This window comes from Chelonoidis abingdonii, chromosome 22 (genome assembly GCF_003597395.2).
Source record: "Chelonoidis abingdonii isolate Lonesome George chromosome 22, CheloAbing_2.0, whole genome shotgun sequence".
In the NCBI taxonomy this organism is placed as follows: Eukaryota; Metazoa; Chordata; order Testudines; family Testudinidae; genus Chelonoidis; species Chelonoidis abingdonii.
In genome coordinates, this window is record NC_133790.1 from 20,359,712 (window position 1) to 20,378,699 (window position 18,988).

Below are 18,988 nucleotides of genomic sequence, written 5' to 3' on the forward strand. Positions count from 1 at the left end.
TCCTGCCTCTAGGCCACTTGCTGCAGGCTGAGTTACTGTGAAAGGCTCATCTTCTCTAGGCTGTCGGGCTTCTCTCTCACTGAATCCCAGCTGCCAGAATGGTGGTAGAGCTTTTTCTGGATCTCCTCTCCCAGCCCTGCCGAGCCGTCTTTATATTTGCCAAAAAAAACAACATCCCATTTGAGTTCAAGCATGTGGAGCTGCTAAAAGGTGAGTGGAAGGCACCTGTACCTGTGGGGATGAACTGGGTGTATGTTATCCCTTTACTCTGCTAGAGAGGCCCAGCAATAACATCTTAAGGGAGAACTGATCTATGTTAGGCTCTGTGCAGAATATCAGCATGTTACACTTCTCAGGTGTAACTGATTCCCAGGCACCTCCCTTGCTATACACCCTTATGTGTCTCTGTCCCCTTACACAGGGATTTTGCCTTGTTGTTCATTGCTGACCTCTAGTTGAGAGTGGAAATCTTATTTAGGAAACTAGACACATGACGCAGCAAAGAGTCCTGTGGCACCTTATAGACTAACAGATGTTTTGGAGCATGAGCTTTTGTGGGTGAAAGTAGGTATTCCGATGAAGTGGGTATTCACCCACGAAAGCTCATGCTCCAATATGTCTGTTAGTCTATAAGATGCCACAGGACTCTTTGCTGCTTTTACAGATCCAGACTAACACGGCTACCCCTCTGTACTAGACACATGAAAGAAAAGTACCCCAGCTCTTTAAGCTCTTTTTTCTGGTGGTGTTCTTTCACTTTGGGCCACTGTTGTAACAGTTGTACATTTGGTGGGGTGGAGTCTTGGCTGTTTTTAACTGTCAGGCTCGCATTTGGGAGGTGCAAGGTTATACCCAGTCTCTGATTCTTAACAGTTAAGCATATTACTAGTTGATGAGCGTTGTTAAGTGAAGGAATGGGGCCAGGGGCATGCTCCCATTGTCACACACATGTGCAAGCTCCTACTAGCAGTAGTCTTGCTGTTTCCATGCTCCACTAAATATGTTCCTCCTCTATGATGACATGACTAGACCAAAGCACTGAGCAGAAATGCTTTCTGAAAAGTCCTGCCTATGCTCAGTTGTCTCTAGCTCCCTGTAATACCGAGTTCCTGATCTGGGTCTAAACCTTGGCTCTTGTGACATCTTTAACACTTAAAAATGTCTTGAGTTTTGTCTCCCTATTATGACCCTGAAGCAGATTCTTGCAGTGTCCCTAAAACAGGTACTAGAAGAACTAGAGAGACTGAGACTAACTGCTGTTTAAATGGTGGTAATGAGTAACCTATTGTCATGGTATTCTTTCCTCAATCTGAACCTTAGAGTCCAAAAATGAGGTACTAGCATGAATTCCTCTAAGCTTAATTACTAGCTTAGATCTGATATGCTGCCACCAAATCAAGAACTTTAGTGACTCTGATAAACATCTGGTCTCCCAAAACCTTTGCCCTGGGGACCCCAAGACACCTGCACCCCTGGATTCTTAATACAAGGAAAGGAACTAGTTTCCCTCACTTTAGTGCTCTCCTAAGGCTTTCCCTCCCTGATGTAACGCCTGAAGATCACTGGGATCAACTCCTTGAAATCTTAAACCAGGGCTTTCCACCTCTACCCTTCCCCTCACCCCAAGGCGAAGTACAGATTCAAGCTCTGTGAATCTAAACAAAGGGATTCCCCCCTTCCCCCTCTCTTCTTTCTCCCTGTCTCCCACCCATTCCCTGGTAAGTTTACAGACTCAGTTCCTTGAGACCTACAACTAGGGAAAAACATCAACAGGTCTTAAAAAGCAAAACTGTAATAAAAAGAAGGAAAAAAAGTAAAAATGTTATCTCTGTAATCTAGATAGGATAATAATTTACAGGGTCTTTCAGCGTATAGACAATGGAGAAAAGGCCTTCTCCCAGCAGAATACAATTAAAACTTTCAGCTCAAACTACACATTAAAACTCTACCAGCAGCAGATACACAGTTGCAAAAATTCAGAGAAACAATCAAAGACTATAACCAGCTTTCTACTATACTCACTATCTGAATATATGAGCACGTACAGGAGATTGGCAAGAAACCTTGGTTGCAAGATCTAGTCCCTTCCAGGACTCAGAGAGAACAAAGCAAAACCCAAAAAACACAAACAAAGGCTTCCCTCCACCGAGATTTGAAAGTATCTTGTTTCCTGATCGGTCCTCAATAATATCTGCTGGGGCCCCCATGGCCTTGCTTGCCCCATCCCCACCTGCAGGTGTCTCCCATTGCAGTAAAGAGAGAGATTGTTCCACCAAACAACTGTTCTGGCCTTTACTCCCTCTTTGGAAGTGTCAGTTATCTCACTAGGTTAAAGCCAACTGTGTCACATGCTCCCCTTCAACTTCTTACATTTTTTTGTTAAAGGAGATGTTTATGCCTCTGCTCAAGTGTACCCCTATTCTTGTAGGATGGAAATGCTGCCTGGCATAAGGGGGACCGGCCTCCCTCTTGCCCCCTCACCATGCAGCTGGCTCATTTCCAGACCGTGCCGAGGAAACATCTATACACGCTCATGCTCCACACCCTGCACTTCTTCACCCTCGCATCCCACCCTGACACAAAGTGGCGGGACCTCCTGCCACCATTGGAGGGTGAGGAGCCCCGGTGGACCAGCCTATATTCCACCCTAGTCCTGAGGCCCACTGGGGATATCAGTTGGCGACTCCTTCACAGGGCCATGAGCACGGGCATGTACTTGGTGTGGTTCACCCTCATCCCAGAAACCTGCCCCTTCTGCGGCATGAGGGAGACCCTGGCACACGTTTACCTGGAGTGCGCCAGGTTGCAGCCTCTATTCCAGTTCCTCATAGATATCCTGTTACATTTCTGGTTGCACTTCTCCCCCTCACCTATTTATCTATGCACTCCTTATCCATGGCCCCACAAAGTCACGGGATCTCCTAGTCAACCTCTCCCTGGCCCTGGCTAATATGGCCATCTATATTTCCGATCCTCTGTCCGTTCACACATCTGGTCAGAGTTCCTCTGGGCTCAGACCCAGGTTTACAATGGCTCCAGTGGCTCTATGGAGCCTGGCCTATGCTCAGAAGGGGCCCTGGCCTGCTCCACTTGCACTGCTCCCCTAGACTCCGCTGGCTCCCCCCGCCCACCACTTGCTCCTCTTGGCCTGCCCGCCTACTGCCTCCTCATCCCCACCCCCCTGTCATCTCTGTCCCCTGGCCAGACCCCAGTGCACCTCCAGCTCTGGGCAGTTTCTGTTTCCCACCACATGTGGGACACCACCTGTTCCCCCGGAGCTGAGCCGCCTAGGACTGGTGCAGAAGCCTGGACAGTCTCAGCCAGGGTTGGGGGGTGGGTGGGGGAAGGGGGCAGTGTGGGGAGCTTGCTGGGCCCCTCCAGGGGAAGTGCGTCTTGAGGGAGCCCATCTGGGGCAGGCCCTGGCCTGGCTGATCACACCACTCCCAAAGGACCAGAGCAATTCCCTGCTCTGGGAGCAGCTCTGGCTGCACTGTCAGCTCAGCCTGGCAGACAAAGTTGCCTCCCAGCAAGGCCAGTGAGTGTGGCTGGGAGGCAGGGGGTGGGGAGTGGGTTTCTTGTGTGTGGGGGTGGGGGGTGCAGGGCTGTGAGGGGACAGGGGAGATGTGTATGTTGGGGGACTGGGAAGTGGGAGTTCTGTGGGAGGGGTGCTGGGCAGTTGTGATGTGGTTGTGGGCTGCTATGCAGGTGTGGTGTTGTGCAGGGTGCTATGCATTTGCGTGGAGGTGGTTGGGGGGGCACTGGGCATAGTGGGTCTGGGGGGGCTCTGGCCATAGGGAGTCAGGAGGATATTGGGTTGGGGGCTGTGTGGCACAGCATGGGCCCACCCCCGAGGGGAAGGCACGTGCTGGCAGCAAAGGGCGGGCGGGCCACTGTGTATCTAGCAATGGTGGTTTGCAAATAGTGCCCTCGCGCTGGGCAGAGCGGGACTCCCCCTGCCATGCCATGCCCCATTGCTCCTGGCTGGCCCCTCACTCTGGGGACTGGCCTCCACATGCCATGCTCCACTGCCTTCATGGGGCCCACAAAAGGTTAATCCAGCCCTGCTGGGTGGCATCCACTGGCTCCCTTGATGCCTTTGAGTAGCAGGGGGTGCTGTCTGGGGTTCTCTGCTCAGTGTCCCCATCAGGTTCCCTTCATTTGACCCTTTGACTGCACCTCTGTCCCTGTTATTTCATTAGTTGTCCCCTGGAATCACTTGGCTTCTTTGTCCTGTGGATCCTTCCCTTAGGCTTGGGGGAGGTCCTTTAGCTTCTGCCCGCCCCCTTCCTGGATCCCAAAAAGGGGGAGTGTGGGGATGGCCCATGAAATTAATGGTCTAAAAAGCAAAAACTACCATGATTAGGTGATCATGGCAAACTTCAAGCTGTTGGAGCAGAGACTGTTGCCTGCCCCCACTCTAAACTGTGGTTCTAGTCTGGAAAGTGACTATGGGGGAAGGAAACCTGCCTCAAATAAAATATGCTCAGTCTACAAACTCAGGCAGGGCTTTGGAGTTAGTTTGTTTTGTTTTCCTAAACCCTGGAGTGGGAGGAGTGTCAGGGTTCCTTCCCCACTCTGAACTCTAGGGTACAAATGTGGGGACCTGCATCAAAGACCATCTTTACAGGGTAAAGAGGGATTTTATGCTACCCTTAGCTGTATGTCTATGATGGAGGAAAGAGAGAACTGAGCAGTAATAGGAGGTCTGCAAGCCAAGTTAGTTACATGGGTGCTCCCCCTTCCTTTCAACAAGCTTACACAGATGTAATTGACTGGAACTTGGTAAACAATTCTGATAAGCACTCTAAGGAATGTGTGAACTCCCTGCTAGTTGTGTTTGAGCTACAGGGGAGCTGCAGTCAAAACCTAGGGACTTATTTTTGTCACTAAAATCAGCAGCTGTGACTGTCTGAACATATTCAGACAGTAGGTATGGAGAGCTGAGAAAGGCCACTCTCTAAAGCCACTCTTCAGTGAAGAACTTCCATGGGAGTATATTCTGGAGCTACTAAATAGAGTGGAGTTGAGGGGGTCTGTAAAGAAAGCCTGAAAGGTGGGTTTTCTCTTCTCTCCTTTTTGCCTTTCCTAGAAAACTCATTAGCCTTCTTAACACTGTGAAAATTTCCCACTACTGACCATGGAGGGATTGGCGGGTGACCGGGTGCTGCAGGATTTAACAACCACTTCTGACATGATGCTGAACGTGTTTAGTCCTCAGTTCAACTGCAAGAACAGCCATGTTGCTTTCCAGTTCAAGTGTGCATGTTGCCAACATCCCTTTTCAGCAGTGAGGGATCTTTTGCAGAGTAGATGTAAGGCTGGTGGTGACTGGAGAGCTAGTGGAGCATGACATCACAAGAGTGAAAGCTGAGTAATTGAGAAAGGAAGGGGTTTCCATCAAACTGCTTTAAACTTGGCTATTGGTTGAGGTCTATCTCCTGTTAATACCTATCTAATGTCAGTGACTAACACTGGATAAATGACTCTTTTGTTAAAAACTTAATGCCCTGGGCCCTTCGGTTCAAGTTCATAACAAACATCCTCTTGAGTCTTCCAGGAGGTCATCTGGCCTTGATGTTCATGATGCTTTATGAATTTAAAAAACAAAAAAAACCAGGAGCCAATGTTGCAAACAATGAAGGGAGGGAAAGAGCTTTTGTGGGTTGTCATCTCACCATGAAGAACAAAAAGGGCACGGCTCTTCATAAAAACCTCCTTTGCGGGCTTACCTTTCAAATGCCTTAAAACTTTCAAAGAGGAGCAAGGATTTTAGACTTTTCACCATGCCTTGTGTTTTCTCTCCTCTCCCTCATCCTTCATTTATTAATACTCACTTAATTGCTCCATTCATCCCCAATGGATATTCCTTCTACAAAAACAACAACTCCTCTCTCGATTCAGCTGTGTTAACCAGAATGTTGGCACTGCTAAGGAGAGCTCTCCATTATTCCCTGATTAAGTGAAAACACTTGCCCAGCCTGCTGCTGTGACTCTGGTCTTTCTTAGCTTTCTCAACCCCTATACCTCAAACACTTAGGCACATAACTGCCAGTTCTGAGGCAACTAAGGTCAAAGTTTAGACACCAAAGAGATCATCAAAACCCCTGCTCAGCTACTACCTCACTCTAGAGGTGTTTCAAATCCCTCAGTGCCTAAATTGTTACTGTAAAAGTTTCCGAAGTCCTTAAGTTTCTGCCTCAGGCATTCAGGCACCTGCACGTATACCCAATCTCATGCCTAAGCCCCAGTGGGATCCTCATGCCAGGTGAAAGCTGGTGTTTCCCTGCCTATTGGGGCTGATCCTGTGGGCATTCTCAGAGCACACCTAACTATACACAAAACGCTCACTCTAGATCAAGTCCCTTCCTAGCTGGAGCCAGGAGCCGGAAGCTCTGCTCTGAGTCTAAAGTAATCCAAGTATTCCCAGCTACATCCTCTAAAGTTCTGGAGGTTCCCTTCAATACCATTACTATGGGGCACAAGATGCTTTCTGTGAGGGTGGGGGGATGCACTGCTAGTCTTAAGCAACAAAATAGCATGTGGGGGAGAGGGGTGGCATAAACACGCCAGTGGGGGATTTATGAGTCTCATTTAGTTGCTCATGTTTGACAATCTGCCTCCCAGGCAGTATCTATGTTGTCATGCTGATGCTGGAGCTGCCCCAGCTGGTTCTGGAAAGGCTCAGCCAATTCTTTACCACAGAAGTCTGCTGTCCTGAAGTCAAAGCTGTGCCTGCTAAGTGTCTTTAGTACAAAAGGCAATAGTTCATCAAGAGAAGTGTGAACTAGGGACATGTAATAGGGTGCCCTTCTCTGCAGACAGGACTCCTGGGGTTTTACTGTGCCTATGAAATACCCATTTTGGCTGAGTTCAGGCAGCCCCATCTGGGATCTTGCTGAGCTATGACACATACAGAAGAATCTGTCAAAGTTATGTGGCCTTAATGTGTCTATGCTGATCTTGCAGCAGCTGCTGTGTGCGGTGTCTCGGACCCCGTGCTGGTTCCTGCCCTACATTCCGCAGAGATTTTACACCTCTCTGGCTCCTGCTGCAGCCCTATTGGTGAGGTGAACGTGAGCGGACACAGCAGGGATGCTCCCCTGCCATCCATCTTATGACATAAAATGTAGTTTAAGCCTGGCTGGAATAAACCAGAAAAGAGAAACAGTCTGTAATTACTAACATACAAGCTACTCCCCTCATCCCACTTGCTGCTAATAAGGTGTAATGTCAGATTTAGGCTTTATATGCTGGGGTGACCTTGAGACTGCAGTCATGGGCATGTTAAAAATGCTATTGCAACACACTGCAGCTCTCGCTTTAGGTCCCTCTTCCAGTAACAGCAGGAAGGAGAAATGCAGTTTCTTGAGCAGACACTCTGCAGTTACTCTTTCCTTTCCCAGTGCTCCTTGATATAACCCAGTGCAGCCTGGCAGCAGTTAATCCACCAGTTTTCATCTAACTGCTTCAATGAAAGGTTAAGTGAATCCCCTTTAGGCCTATGGCAAACTCGAGTGTTTCACAGCACAGGTGCTCTCAGGGCCATCCTTAGGATTTATGGGGCCCTACGCAGTGTTATTAAACTGGTGCCCCTATGCCGGATGGCAGCCCAAGCTCACAGGCCGGTGAGGGAGGGGGAGGAGGGACGAGACTGTACTAAACGTCTGTCTCAGATCTGGACTTTAGCGTACAAAATCTGAGTGTTTACTGTGAACCTTCCCCAAGCTTATACCCAGCTTGGATCTATCTCGCTGCCACCAACTAGGACTATTGGGGTTCCTAGTTACCCCGAGTCACCCCAACCTTTCCCTGGGGGACCAAGAAACCAAATCCTTGGGTCTCCTATCTCCACGGGAAAACAAGCTCTTCCCCTTGCCCTCTCTCTATCCTCGTTATCCTGCTCCCGTTCCCCTCCCCTTTTCCCTGGATGAGCCTGGGCGATTGCAGTACTTAACTCCTTGAAGGCAAAACAAAAGAGGGAAATCACCTCCCATGAGGCATGCATTCACATCTAGTAAGCTAATAAAAGAGATTTTCCAACCCCGCTTCCTGTAGCCTCACCCAGAGAACCCCAAAACCTCAGCCAGGTTTTAAAAAAGAACTTTATATAAAAAGAAGAAAATACAAAACAATAATGCATAAGAAACCCTATACAGGCTCTTCGCTTAATAAGAAATATGAATAAACAGTCTGATTTAAAAGATAGCCGATTAAACAGTCCAGCAAATCAACACACCTGTAAACAAACAAAAGTTCATCACAGCGAATAACTTTGTTCCTTTTGGTCACCACCGTATGTTAGGAGAAATTGAAAGAAGGGTATAGAAGAAAAGCTTGTTTTCTCACAGCCGAGGAAACAAAAAGACCAAAAAAACCAAAAACCTGCAGAGTTTCCACCCTTCCTTTTGAATCCTTTCCTGATTGGTCTCTGGTCAGGTGTTTGGGTATCCTATGTAACCCTTTAAGTAAAAAAATTAACCCTTCCACTACTATTATTTAACAGAGACAGCAAAGGATAATGAGATGCAGGCCTGCCTCACTGTGGCGGAGTCAGTTCCCGCACAGAGACCATACCTCTCCCTCATGAGCAAGAATGGAACATCGAAGAAGGTCCTAATGAAAAGCACTAAAATTGGGAATAAAAATCTCAGTCAGCAGGCTTTTTGATATGCCCTGAAGTTTGCAGAGATTAAGGTAGTCCGCAGACACCCGCCGAATACGGCCGGGTAGCAATCGATAGTTAATCGGATCGATATATCGTGTCTGCATCTAGACGCGATATATCGACTCCCGAATCGCGCCCCGTTGACTCCGGAAAGTCACCGAGCAAGCAGCGGTAGGGGAGTCGATGGGGGAGCCGCGGACGTCGCTCCCGCGCAGGAGATGGGAGGTAAGTCGGAATAAGATACTTCGTAGCTGAAGCTGCATATCTTACAGCAACACCCCGCCCTAGATAGACCAGGCCTTATTTGCAAAAACTCGTAGTAGAAGTGGTGAGTCGCTGTCCTGCTGATATAACATTACATATAATGGAATACATGATGCAGTCTTCTCTAATTTACATTTTCTAGATCAGTATTTCTAAGATGAATTTATATTTTAATGTACTCTTAAACCTTAAGCCAACATTCAGATTCACATATTTAACTCATTGAAACAAAGACATTATTTTAAATTAATCAGAGAGGTTAGTATGTTCATAACAATGTTCATTGCTTTTAGAAAAAGGGAACATAATTTACTTTGTCTGATCTCCAACACGTAGACATGTTTATGAAATTTCACCAACTTTAAAAAAATAGTCCAAGATTTAGGTATAACAAGATTTTATGTCTTTCTTTAAGGTACTGTTTTGCTGGAGGGTTCTCTTAAAACTAGTTCATCAGATAGTCAGATAAAGAAAGGGAAACTCTTGGTCCAGGTACTGGAAGGGAAGGACTGTTGTCCCTTTGAGGGCTCTCGTCAGTCAGGATGGGGGACAGATGGTGAAGGGATGGACAGAAAGGCCAGGAAGACTTGGAAGCATTTTTTTTTAACTATAGTAATTAAAATGGTTTTAAGATAAGGGAGGTCTTCTGAAGGATTATTTAAAAACTATATATCTGAAAAATCCAAATATTTAAGCTAAAGATGATTGTGCATCTAAGTCTATGCAAGCATTTTAGAGATGTGATTTTATAATCTTCACCAGCTCACTAATGAAATATTTTTAAAGCAAATTTTAAACTAAGGTCCTGTAGACTGACATGTTCTGTGTAAATATTACATTAGTGGACAACTGTTTTTGTCAGTAAAGTCAGAAACTGACAGTATAAAAATTTATTTGGGCATAAGCTTTCGTGGGCATCTGATGAAGTGGGTTATAGCTCACGAAAGCTTATGCCCAAATAATTTGTTAGTCTCTAAGGTGCCACAAGGACTCCTCCATGTTTTTGCTGATACAGACTAACAGGACTACCACTCTGAAACCTGTCAGTATATACCTGGGGTTGGCAAATGCCTATTAAATGGCTTCATTACCCCTTGAATGGCTCTTTAACAGTTTCAATGTTGTGCGAATAGGTCTGGCAGGCTGGAGGCTTTTTCACTTTTAACTACTAGATTCCCTCTCAAGGAAGACTCACCAGGCTGCAGCAGCCATCTGTGGGAGCCTGCAGGAAGGGTCAGAACAGGGATAGGAAAACAAGGTGCGTGGACGCTAAGACCCAGTGGTGCCCCAAATTTTCAGGTGCCCTACGCAGCTGCCTATGTTGCCTATGCCTAAGGACAGCCCTGGGTGCTCTCTCCAAGAAGTCTCATGCTTGCTTCCATTCATTCAGTGGGGAAGCCTGAGTTTGCAATAAAGCCTACTAATAATGAAGAGTTCTGCTACATAGTCACTCCTCTCTCTATGCCTTGCTCTTGCTTGACGTTCACCTTTCTAAAGACTTTGGTAGGGGGAGATGAATGAGAATATTCAAGGTACCGTGGGGAAGGAGGCGTTGTCAAATTAAAAGAATATTTAACTTATTAAACAAACACAGGTTTGGGCTCCTTTCCTTTTCTGTACTGACCACCATGAGCCAGATATGGGACAGCAGGTGAAAGGCGTGCTAAAATCTTCAGTCCAGATCTGCACTCTTGCTTCAAGCCCTACTCTCAAATCCTGACAAAATTGCTGAGCATGGGAGGTGCCATGAGGGCACAAAGTTCAGCCCAAGGTCTGAATTTGGACTACTGGAAACAGGTGGATGCTCTGCTTCCCTGGAACAGCCACCATTATGTGATACCTTAAATAAGGCCTCTGAGCATAGATGTAGTTTGACTTCTATATTTGGGGGTTGGGGAGGGCAGCTCCAGCAGGCCAATGGGGCCATCGAGGGCGAGGGGATTCCATGCTTGCCCAAGGCTTGCAGTTTGGAGGGGCAACACTCTGCCCCAAAACTACACCCATACCTCAGAGCTCTTTCATAATGTGGCAATTACATGTTGGCTCATTGCAACAGATCCTCCTTAATATGTAAGGACCAAACCCTGGCTAAAAAACACAATATACAGGTTAAGCTGTATTTAAAAATAAAAATAAAAGCCAGTCTGCTATTAAGTGTTGGTGCTGTATGCATAAATCCCACCCATCGAACTAAAAACAGACCCATTTAATCTGTGTGATAACAGCAAAACCACTAATTGCAAAGCAGAGTTCAGTAACCATCTGAAGCCTCATTCTGAAGCCTAAGGATGGTCGACATTTCAGAAGTGCTGCTTTGGAAGCGAATTTCCATAAGTCTGGAGGTTGGCTGGAACAAGTCCTCTGAAGCCTTCTTACTTCTCTAACATTGTGAGATTCAGGGAAACAGATGCAAAGGATGAGGACTGGACAGAACAGAAATCGCCACCCAAAAGCTTGTGTGATCTGAGTGAAGTCTGGGCCTGGAATCCTCCAGGCATTTCTAGAGCACAGCAGTGAGCAGAGAGAGAAACATGGAAAAATCTTGGTATCCTTTTTGGAAGGTTGCCAAATGATGCTGTGTTCCAAATAGAACCACTTTCACTGTGTAAAGATGGCAAGCCTCATTCGTGACTATCCAAGTATCAGAAAACTAAACCAATTCCCAGAAGGTTCTGCGTTATCTGGGGATCAGTTGCCAGAATGTTAGTACAAAAGGCTTGAGAGTTGCATCATTTAGCTCTCTGAGGTTCACTTGTGCAAGTTGGTTACAGGAGCTTGAAAACAAAGGGCCCAATCTTGCAAACACACAAGTCATCCACCGAAGTGAGTCTAACCAGGTAGGCAAGCACTACTTGTGCATGGAAAAGTTCTCAGGATTGGGCCCTGATGTGAAGAGCATTCAGACATCAGGTAAACTATCGGTAAATATTTTTCCTTTCTGGCTGTAAAGCTCATCCCTTGTATCTATCTTGTATTGGAGCTCTGAAGAATTGTCATGAGAAAGCAAACCCATGCCTACGTCTATTACCTACCTCAGACCTGACAGCACGCCTTTCTCTCCCCTCCCTGTCCTGATGCAAGTTATTCCTGCAATAAACTAATGGTGGCAGTTCCATTTGATAATCAAAAGCAACAGATGTCTGAATACAGACTATAATGCATATAACTGAACTCCAACAGTGGCTTTTGGGTTTGCTAAAAGTGTCACAGCACTCAGTTACAAAATATTGCATTTTTATGTTTCAAAAGCATGATTGAAATCCTGCCTCACTCTAATAGGGCCGGAAAAGCTAACTGCCTCTGAACTGAACTGTGCTCCAGTTAGGCCTATGTAACTTTCACTTTCCACTGTTACCCTTGTCCTGCTTCCCTCTTAGGGTTACACCCATTTGTTATTTCTCATCTTAAAATTAGACTGCAAGCCTTGTGGGGCTCTCACTCTGCGTATGTCAAGTGCCTCACACATGGATCCTTATAGGGGTCTTGGAACACTCCAGCAGCAGATATCTGATATTAAAACAAGGTCTATGAAGCAGACCTGAGCTGACAAGATTACTAGCATAAATTGAGCCTTACAAACCTATTAACAAATGTCAGAACACTGAACATGCAGACAATGAACAGGAGAGAGACAGGAATGCTGAGCTGATGAACAGGGAAGATAGCATCAGGATAAATCTTATTGCAAAATCTATATCTGTTATGGAGTTCTGTTGCCCACTTGCTCTCTTAGGAAAATAAACAGGACTTTTCCTTATGTCAAAGTTGGGATGTCCTGGTCAAATATTCCCATGGACTCTGCTGATCCTCCCTAATTGGTGAAGAATGTAACTTTATTTGGGTGCTAAATTTAAACTTTGCTGGATTGCTTCCCTCTAGTCACTGAATCTTCCTCTCATGCCACCACCTCCTTAATCTCCTCCTAAATATTTTTAGGGCATCACCTTAGTGAAGAGTTTGGCAAGGTGAATGTGCTGAAGAAAGTACCAGCGTTAAAGGATGGAGCCTTCACTTTAGCAGAGAGGTGAGGATTAAACAAATGCAACCCTCTGATGCATTGTCTAACATCACAACATTTAACATCTATCTGCTATGTGCCCTACTCAGAGTTCCACCTAATTACCTGCTTATCTCTTCTCTCTTCATGGCTTGGCTTACCTGTCTTTTATATGTTGTTGTTTTTGTGTCTTTTCTGCATTCATGTCCTTTCTCTTCTCTCCCTATTTATCAGCCCCACTTATCTATGCCTCTCCAGTCCTATATTTCCCTGTTCCTTGTGTCCCTTATGCCTTGCTACAATTGTGCATCCATCTTTGAAGACATGGAGATGAGGATAAACATTGGCCCAGTCTAGCCACTTGCATCAGGTGATGTTGCAGTTAAGCTGCCTGTAGGCTCAGTACTTGCAAAGTTCCATGGATCTGGTGAGTCACTGACTGTATGTGCAGAAGGGGCTGGCTTGAGGATGTCTACAGGTCTGGTAATGTAAAGCTTTCCCATCATGGGTATATGGTCCAGTAAAAATGGTTTAAATTGTTCTAGTGGTTCAAGCTGCAACTGGAAATACAAGCGATAGTGGGATTGGATGGCTGATCTCCCTTCTTCTCCCCCTCTTCCCCCTGCAGCCGCTGCCCCACAAGTTGGATAAAGTATCACAGGGCAGTTTAAAAAAAAAAAGGTGTGTGGAGGAAGGAGAAGGGGAAATCCATTTCTCACTTTTCTGGAGGAAGGTGGGAGAAGCAAAAGTGAGAGTGGATTTTTTTTTCCACTTTCTCTCTCCTTCCCCCCACTGGGAAGTAGCTGGAATTGGAATGCAGAAACTCCAAATACTTTTTCACAACTAAAACATTCATTTCACCCAAAAAACTCAAAACAAATTCATCTTGAAAAGCAACACTTAAAAAAAAAACCTAAAAATGTTCACTTTCTCACCATTTCTTTTGTGAAAAATATCCAAGACTTCAAGCAGTGCTAGGAAGTAGATCTTGCTATGGTATATACATTTCTAGTGGAGGAGAGTGGGGCAGGGAGAGAAGTCTGAGTGGTAACTCTCATGGTACAGAACATGATTGGTAATTAGGGACTCAGGGGAGATTCTTGGGTCTGTCAGTATTAACTCACTGACCTAGCTATTGGTAGTAAGAGTATTCTGAGATGTGTGGGGAAGGGGGGAGACAATAACTTCCATCTCCTCTTAATTCACCTGCCCATTGTTTCCTGTTACTATCTGGGCAGCATTGCGATCCTTCTCTATCTGAGCCGAAAATTCAACACTCCTGATCACTGGTACCCTTCAGACCTGCAGAAACGGGCCCGGGTTGACGAGTACTTGTCCTGGCAGCACACTACCATTCGGGAGAAAGGGTGCAAAGTTTTCATAACCAAGGTAAAGATATTACATGATATGAGAACTGACTGCGAGCACCTGCTAGTGCGTAGTGCTGTGGCACATAGAATGCATTCAACCTCCCCTCTCCATAGCATCCCTATTTCCTATAAAGTATTTGTGGGGCAAGGGATTGGGTGGGAAGGGGCATACTCAGAATTACCTTAATGCAGAGTGTCACTATCTTGCTGGGCTGGTACCTTGCCAGGGTGGTGTAGATTTCTATTACATCCCAAAAATGACATTAAAAGAGCACTGAGGTTGCAAAGTCCAGCACTCAAAAGTTAGAAAATGCAAGACATGCTGTTTGCTTGGAGTTTCTTGTATGGATGACTGGGACTGTTTCTGGATGTTGTGCCCCACTAAGCAAAGACCCAGGCCAGCTGAGATTTGGAAATTAAACTGGAAATTGAGTTGCATTGGCGTCTCTGGTGCGCCAGCACTCTGCCTGATGGATTGTAATGGCCCCACTTACTCCTGCTGAAAGATTCCTTTATATTCTAGTCCCAATTCTTCCCAAGACTGAATCTGCAGGAACATTGTCTCCGCTGTACTCAGTCCAGAGTAGTAAGTAAATGTAACTGATACGGCATGGCAAGGGTGAGATGGTGTCACACACTGACCACTTTCCTTCTGCTTTCTGACTGACTAGACATAACTGAAATTTGTCTCAGCAGAGACAAGCCCTCTCTTTTTGAAACAAGGGGCTGCAATCGCAGTTGGTGTGAAATGTTTTTTGAAGGCAAATGTCTCCAAAGAAAAGAATCTGAACAAGACTGCCTGGTTTGGAGGAATATGATGCAATGGGTTGTAATCCAAACCAGCCTGGCAGAGGGGGTTTCCAGTACCAGTTAACTCCGCCCACTTCATAATAAACTCATGAGGGATACTTAGAGTGGTTCAGGGTGCCATGACTGCATGGGGGATGGACTAAAAATTGGCAGGTAACATGTAAGAACTGCATTTTCCTCTCCCTGGTAGGTACTGGTGCCTCTCATTCTAGGGGAGCCATTTTCTCCAGAGAAGCTAGAGACGGCTGTCGAGGAACTGAATTCTGCTCTGAAGCAGTTTGAGGAGAAGTTCCTTCAGAACAAGCCCTTCATTGTGGGCAACGAGATCTCCCTGGCAGACCTGATGGCCATTGTGGAGCTCATGGAGGTGAGTGTTGGTCCTACTGGTTCCAGTTGCCAACCAGACTTCAGACAAAGCAAGCTGGGTTGCTGGGAGAGTGGGCTGACATATGGCTTTCATGTCCTGCAAAAATATCTCAAATAAGAATTCTCTTTGCCAGTTTGTTTTTAAAACTTTTTGAATAAAACTGAAAGAGTTGAAGCGACACTTCCTATGGAAATGAAAAATATTTAAAGAACTTCAACGTTGCTCTGATTCCTGGTCCTCTGGCAGAAATAAATGGAAATCAGTAGACTAGCTGAAAGGTCTTAAGTTACTAAAACTTATTGTAGGGTGAGTGTACCTGGAGATGCTCAGGACTGTGGAAAAACTACCTGTGTTTTAAACTGATTGAGAAATGCATGGTTTCCCTTCCTCAGACTGGGAATTCCATAGGGAAAAGTCTGGGGGTCAGAGTTGTGGGGGTTTTTTGTTTGTTTTTTCCTTGAAGTGCTGAGCCTACAGTCTAAACTTAGAAAAAAAACATATCTATATATTAAAGCGAGGACTTCCGCTGTATCCCTAAACACATTCACACAATTGAAGTACCATTGTATGTATCCTTAAGAATGAAGTACCTGCTTTTGTATTGCAGAAGGCTCTTTTTAATTGGCTGGTGTGAATCTACTTTACTTTTCATTATAAAATTGATTATCTCTTGAGATGGTGTTTGTAACATACTTACTGACACTTGTGCTGTAGGTTTGTTAGTCTGTTTTCATTACCCAGTGGAATGAAATACTAGTCTCTTCACATTCTGGCTTTCATGTGTTAGCATGACTCTAATTTTTGGGTTGCAAACTCTGCAGAGAGATTTTTAAACCCAAACAACAAAGTATTTCCAATGAAAACTCAAGAATGCCTTTCCTTTTAATGTTGGAGTAGGGGGCAGAAGGGGAAGACCACATTGCTATCCCTCTGTGTCCCCATGTAGCTGTCACAGGTATTCTAAGATACTACTCTAGTCTCCTAAAAATGGAGAACTTGAAATGAGCTGAAACCAGGCCCCAAAATCCCAAATCGTCCAGATCTGACTTGATCCAGCTGAGATTCGTTTTGAACTCCAGATGGCTTTTTGGTCCCATCCCTCTGAGTGGATTCTGGTTTGGACTGTTCGCATGGAAGTTGTACTACTGTGTTTTTGCTTCTGTCTTTACAGCCTGTAGGATGTGGCTGTGACATCTTTGAGAACAAGCCAAAGCTGATGGAGTGGCGCAGCCGGGTGGAGGAAGCTGTGGGGAAGGAGCTCTTCCAGCAAGCACATGAGATACTCCTGAATGTCAAGAATCTGAGCACCACTCAACTTCCCCCAGAACTGAGTGAATCTCTGAAACAGCTTCTAAAACCTTGAATTAAAAAGGGGAAATGTTCCTCTAAACAAAGCTAATCCTGTGTGGGTTTTTCCTGCATGTTTCACTCCCTTCTCCAACACCACATCTCAGTGGCCTTCCAGCCCAAAAGGAAAGAATAGCATCTTACTAACAATACTTTAACTATAGCCCTTCCATGATTTACAGAAAGGGAAGATACTATCTTTTGTTGTTACAAACACTGAATCACCCCTGTAGACATGTGAGCTGCAGTATTGGTAGGGCTCCCTTTCCTTCCTTGACTCATCCTCACTGGACCTGCCTGAGACTTTCAGCAGCTCAATCCACATTGGCACTCAGCAGTGTGCAAGCCCCCAGTCCCTCACTAGCTAGAAGCCTACATTTCCGATACTTGGGTGCATTAGTGTTGCAGTCACATTGTGCAGGAGGGGCTGAGCAATTTCCAAATGACTTAGTCTCAACATACTTTTCCTTCCCCCTAATTACACTACAACTTTATGGCGGGATCACCATATCGCTCAAGGGTGTGAAAAACGCACACCCCTTGGCAACCTAGATTATACCAATTTAGCCCCCACCGTAAACAGCGCTATGTTGACAGGGGGATTTCCCCTGTCAATATAGCTACTGCCTCTCATTGGGGTGAATTAATTAAGTCAACAGGAGAGCTCTCTCCTGTTGGCTTAGTGCAGCTCCTCTAGAGAGCTTACGGTGGCACAGCTGAATGCACTGCAAGCTCTCTAGTGGAGTCATCATCACCCCAGTCTGCATGGAGAGTAGGCTGCAGATTCACAGCTTTGCCAATGAAAGAGTAAAGAGAACCTCCAGCTAAATGGATGAGAAGTGGACAAAGACAGCTTCTGGAAAGCTGGGCATGAGAATTTCTAAGCAAACACGTTTCCATCAGTTGGAAGCTACTCAATCCAGCTCCATGAACCAACTGGGATGGGGTATATGCAGGGGAAGACAAGTCTGATCCAGCAGACACTCATGAGTAACAGTATGTCCTATCTTCAGGTGGAACTATACACACGACTAAAGATACATTTGTATTGGCAGGCTCAAGCTTTAATGTGCAAGGAATGATCTAATGTATGAACAAAAGCTGCATTTCCAACCGAAGCTTCTGCCAGCATGCTGTGCCATGCTGAGTGTACACACAATGCCTCCTCAGCTAAATGAGACTCTGGCTTGAATTGTTTTGGGGTTTTTTAATGCAAAGAATGAAACAAAAGTCAGAGGGGGTGGATGGACCTTCTCATGGGCCTTAATAAGCCCAACATGATTTACTAACCAAGTCATTATAATTCATAACAGAAAGGGCCAAGCCTCTGCTGTACTCACAAATGCAGCATGAATGGAGGCCATCTGGCAGACCTGTACAGAAGCACATGGTTCAGCTTACAGGTGCAGTGGGAAATGGCTTGGTTCCCCTCCAACCAAACAACCTTTCCTACACTCATGATTTGTATGCTGCATGGGTCCCAGGATGAGGTAATATCTTTCATTTAATAGAAGCTGGTCCAATAAAAACTACTACCTCACCCACCTTGTCTCCTACTCCCCACAGGAATTGGGTACAAATGGCCAGATTCATTCCTAGCACAGCTCTATTGAAGTCCAAGCAGAGAGCCAGGCTTACAGAGCCTTTCCCTCTGGTCTCCTCTCCCCCTACTGCAGCCAGGAGCATTCTTCTCTTGGTGTTCTGCTGCTGGGGAATTTAGAGTTGTTTTTTGGGCTCCATCCACTTCAGGGCAAAGTGATGAGCAAACACTTGAGCTAGACAATCCTGCCTGTGTTTCCTTTCCTCCTCTTTGGCCTCCTGCTTTCCCTTCCCATCCCATTCCCCATCCGCTTCAAGTGAGAAGGTGGATCAGGTTTGCAGAACTGGGTCTTCTTTTCTTAAGCAAAGCCACAACAAGCAACCTATTGTCTATGGGCTGCTGTCAGGATTCCAACTGAGCAAACCCAAATTCACTTGGAGCCTCCCCCTTCCTCCTGCTGGAGTTGAGCCATCAGTGCAGTCAAGGAGATCCACAAGGGGCACCTTGAGGGGTGGGGAAAGGAGCAACACATGGTTATTAACAAATAACCATGGAGACAAGTTGGGTGGGGGGTTCCGAGAGATGCAAATGCATCTGGGCTTTATCATTATTTGTGTAATGTCAAAGG

General features: G+C 45.8%; 1 protein-coding gene across 1 annotated transcript; it reads left to right on the forward strand.

Moving 5' to 3' along the window:
* On the forward strand, positions 1-16,872 carry LOC116837134 (glutathione S-transferase theta-1-like). The gene is made up of 5 exons (XM_032801311.2): positions 1-210; positions 12,866-12,953; positions 14,165-14,315; positions 15,297-15,473; positions 16,645-16,872. Exons 1-5 carry the CDS (start codon positions 99-101, stop codon positions 16,834-16,836), a joined length of 720 nt encoding a protein of 239 aa, XP_032657202.1. The 5' UTR covers positions 1-98; the 3' UTR covers positions 16,837-16,872.
* The last annotated feature ends 2,116 nt before the right edge of the window (positions 16,873-18,988 follow it).

Excerpts from the sequence above, each read along its gene's own strand:
- LOC116837134 (XM_032801311.2), top strand. The coding sequence starts at position 99 with ATGGTGGTAGAGCTTTTTCTGGATCTCCTCTCCCAGCCCTGCCGAGCC. Across the intron at positions 14,316-15,296 it reads GCAAAGTTTTCATAACCAAG|GTACTGGTGCCTCTCATTCT; the intron begins GTAAAGATATTA and ends TCTCCCTGGTAG. Across the intron at positions 15,474-16,644 it reads CCATTGTGGAGCTCATGGAG|CCTGTAGGATGTGGCTGTGA; the intron begins GTGAGTGTTGGT and ends CTGTCTTTACAG.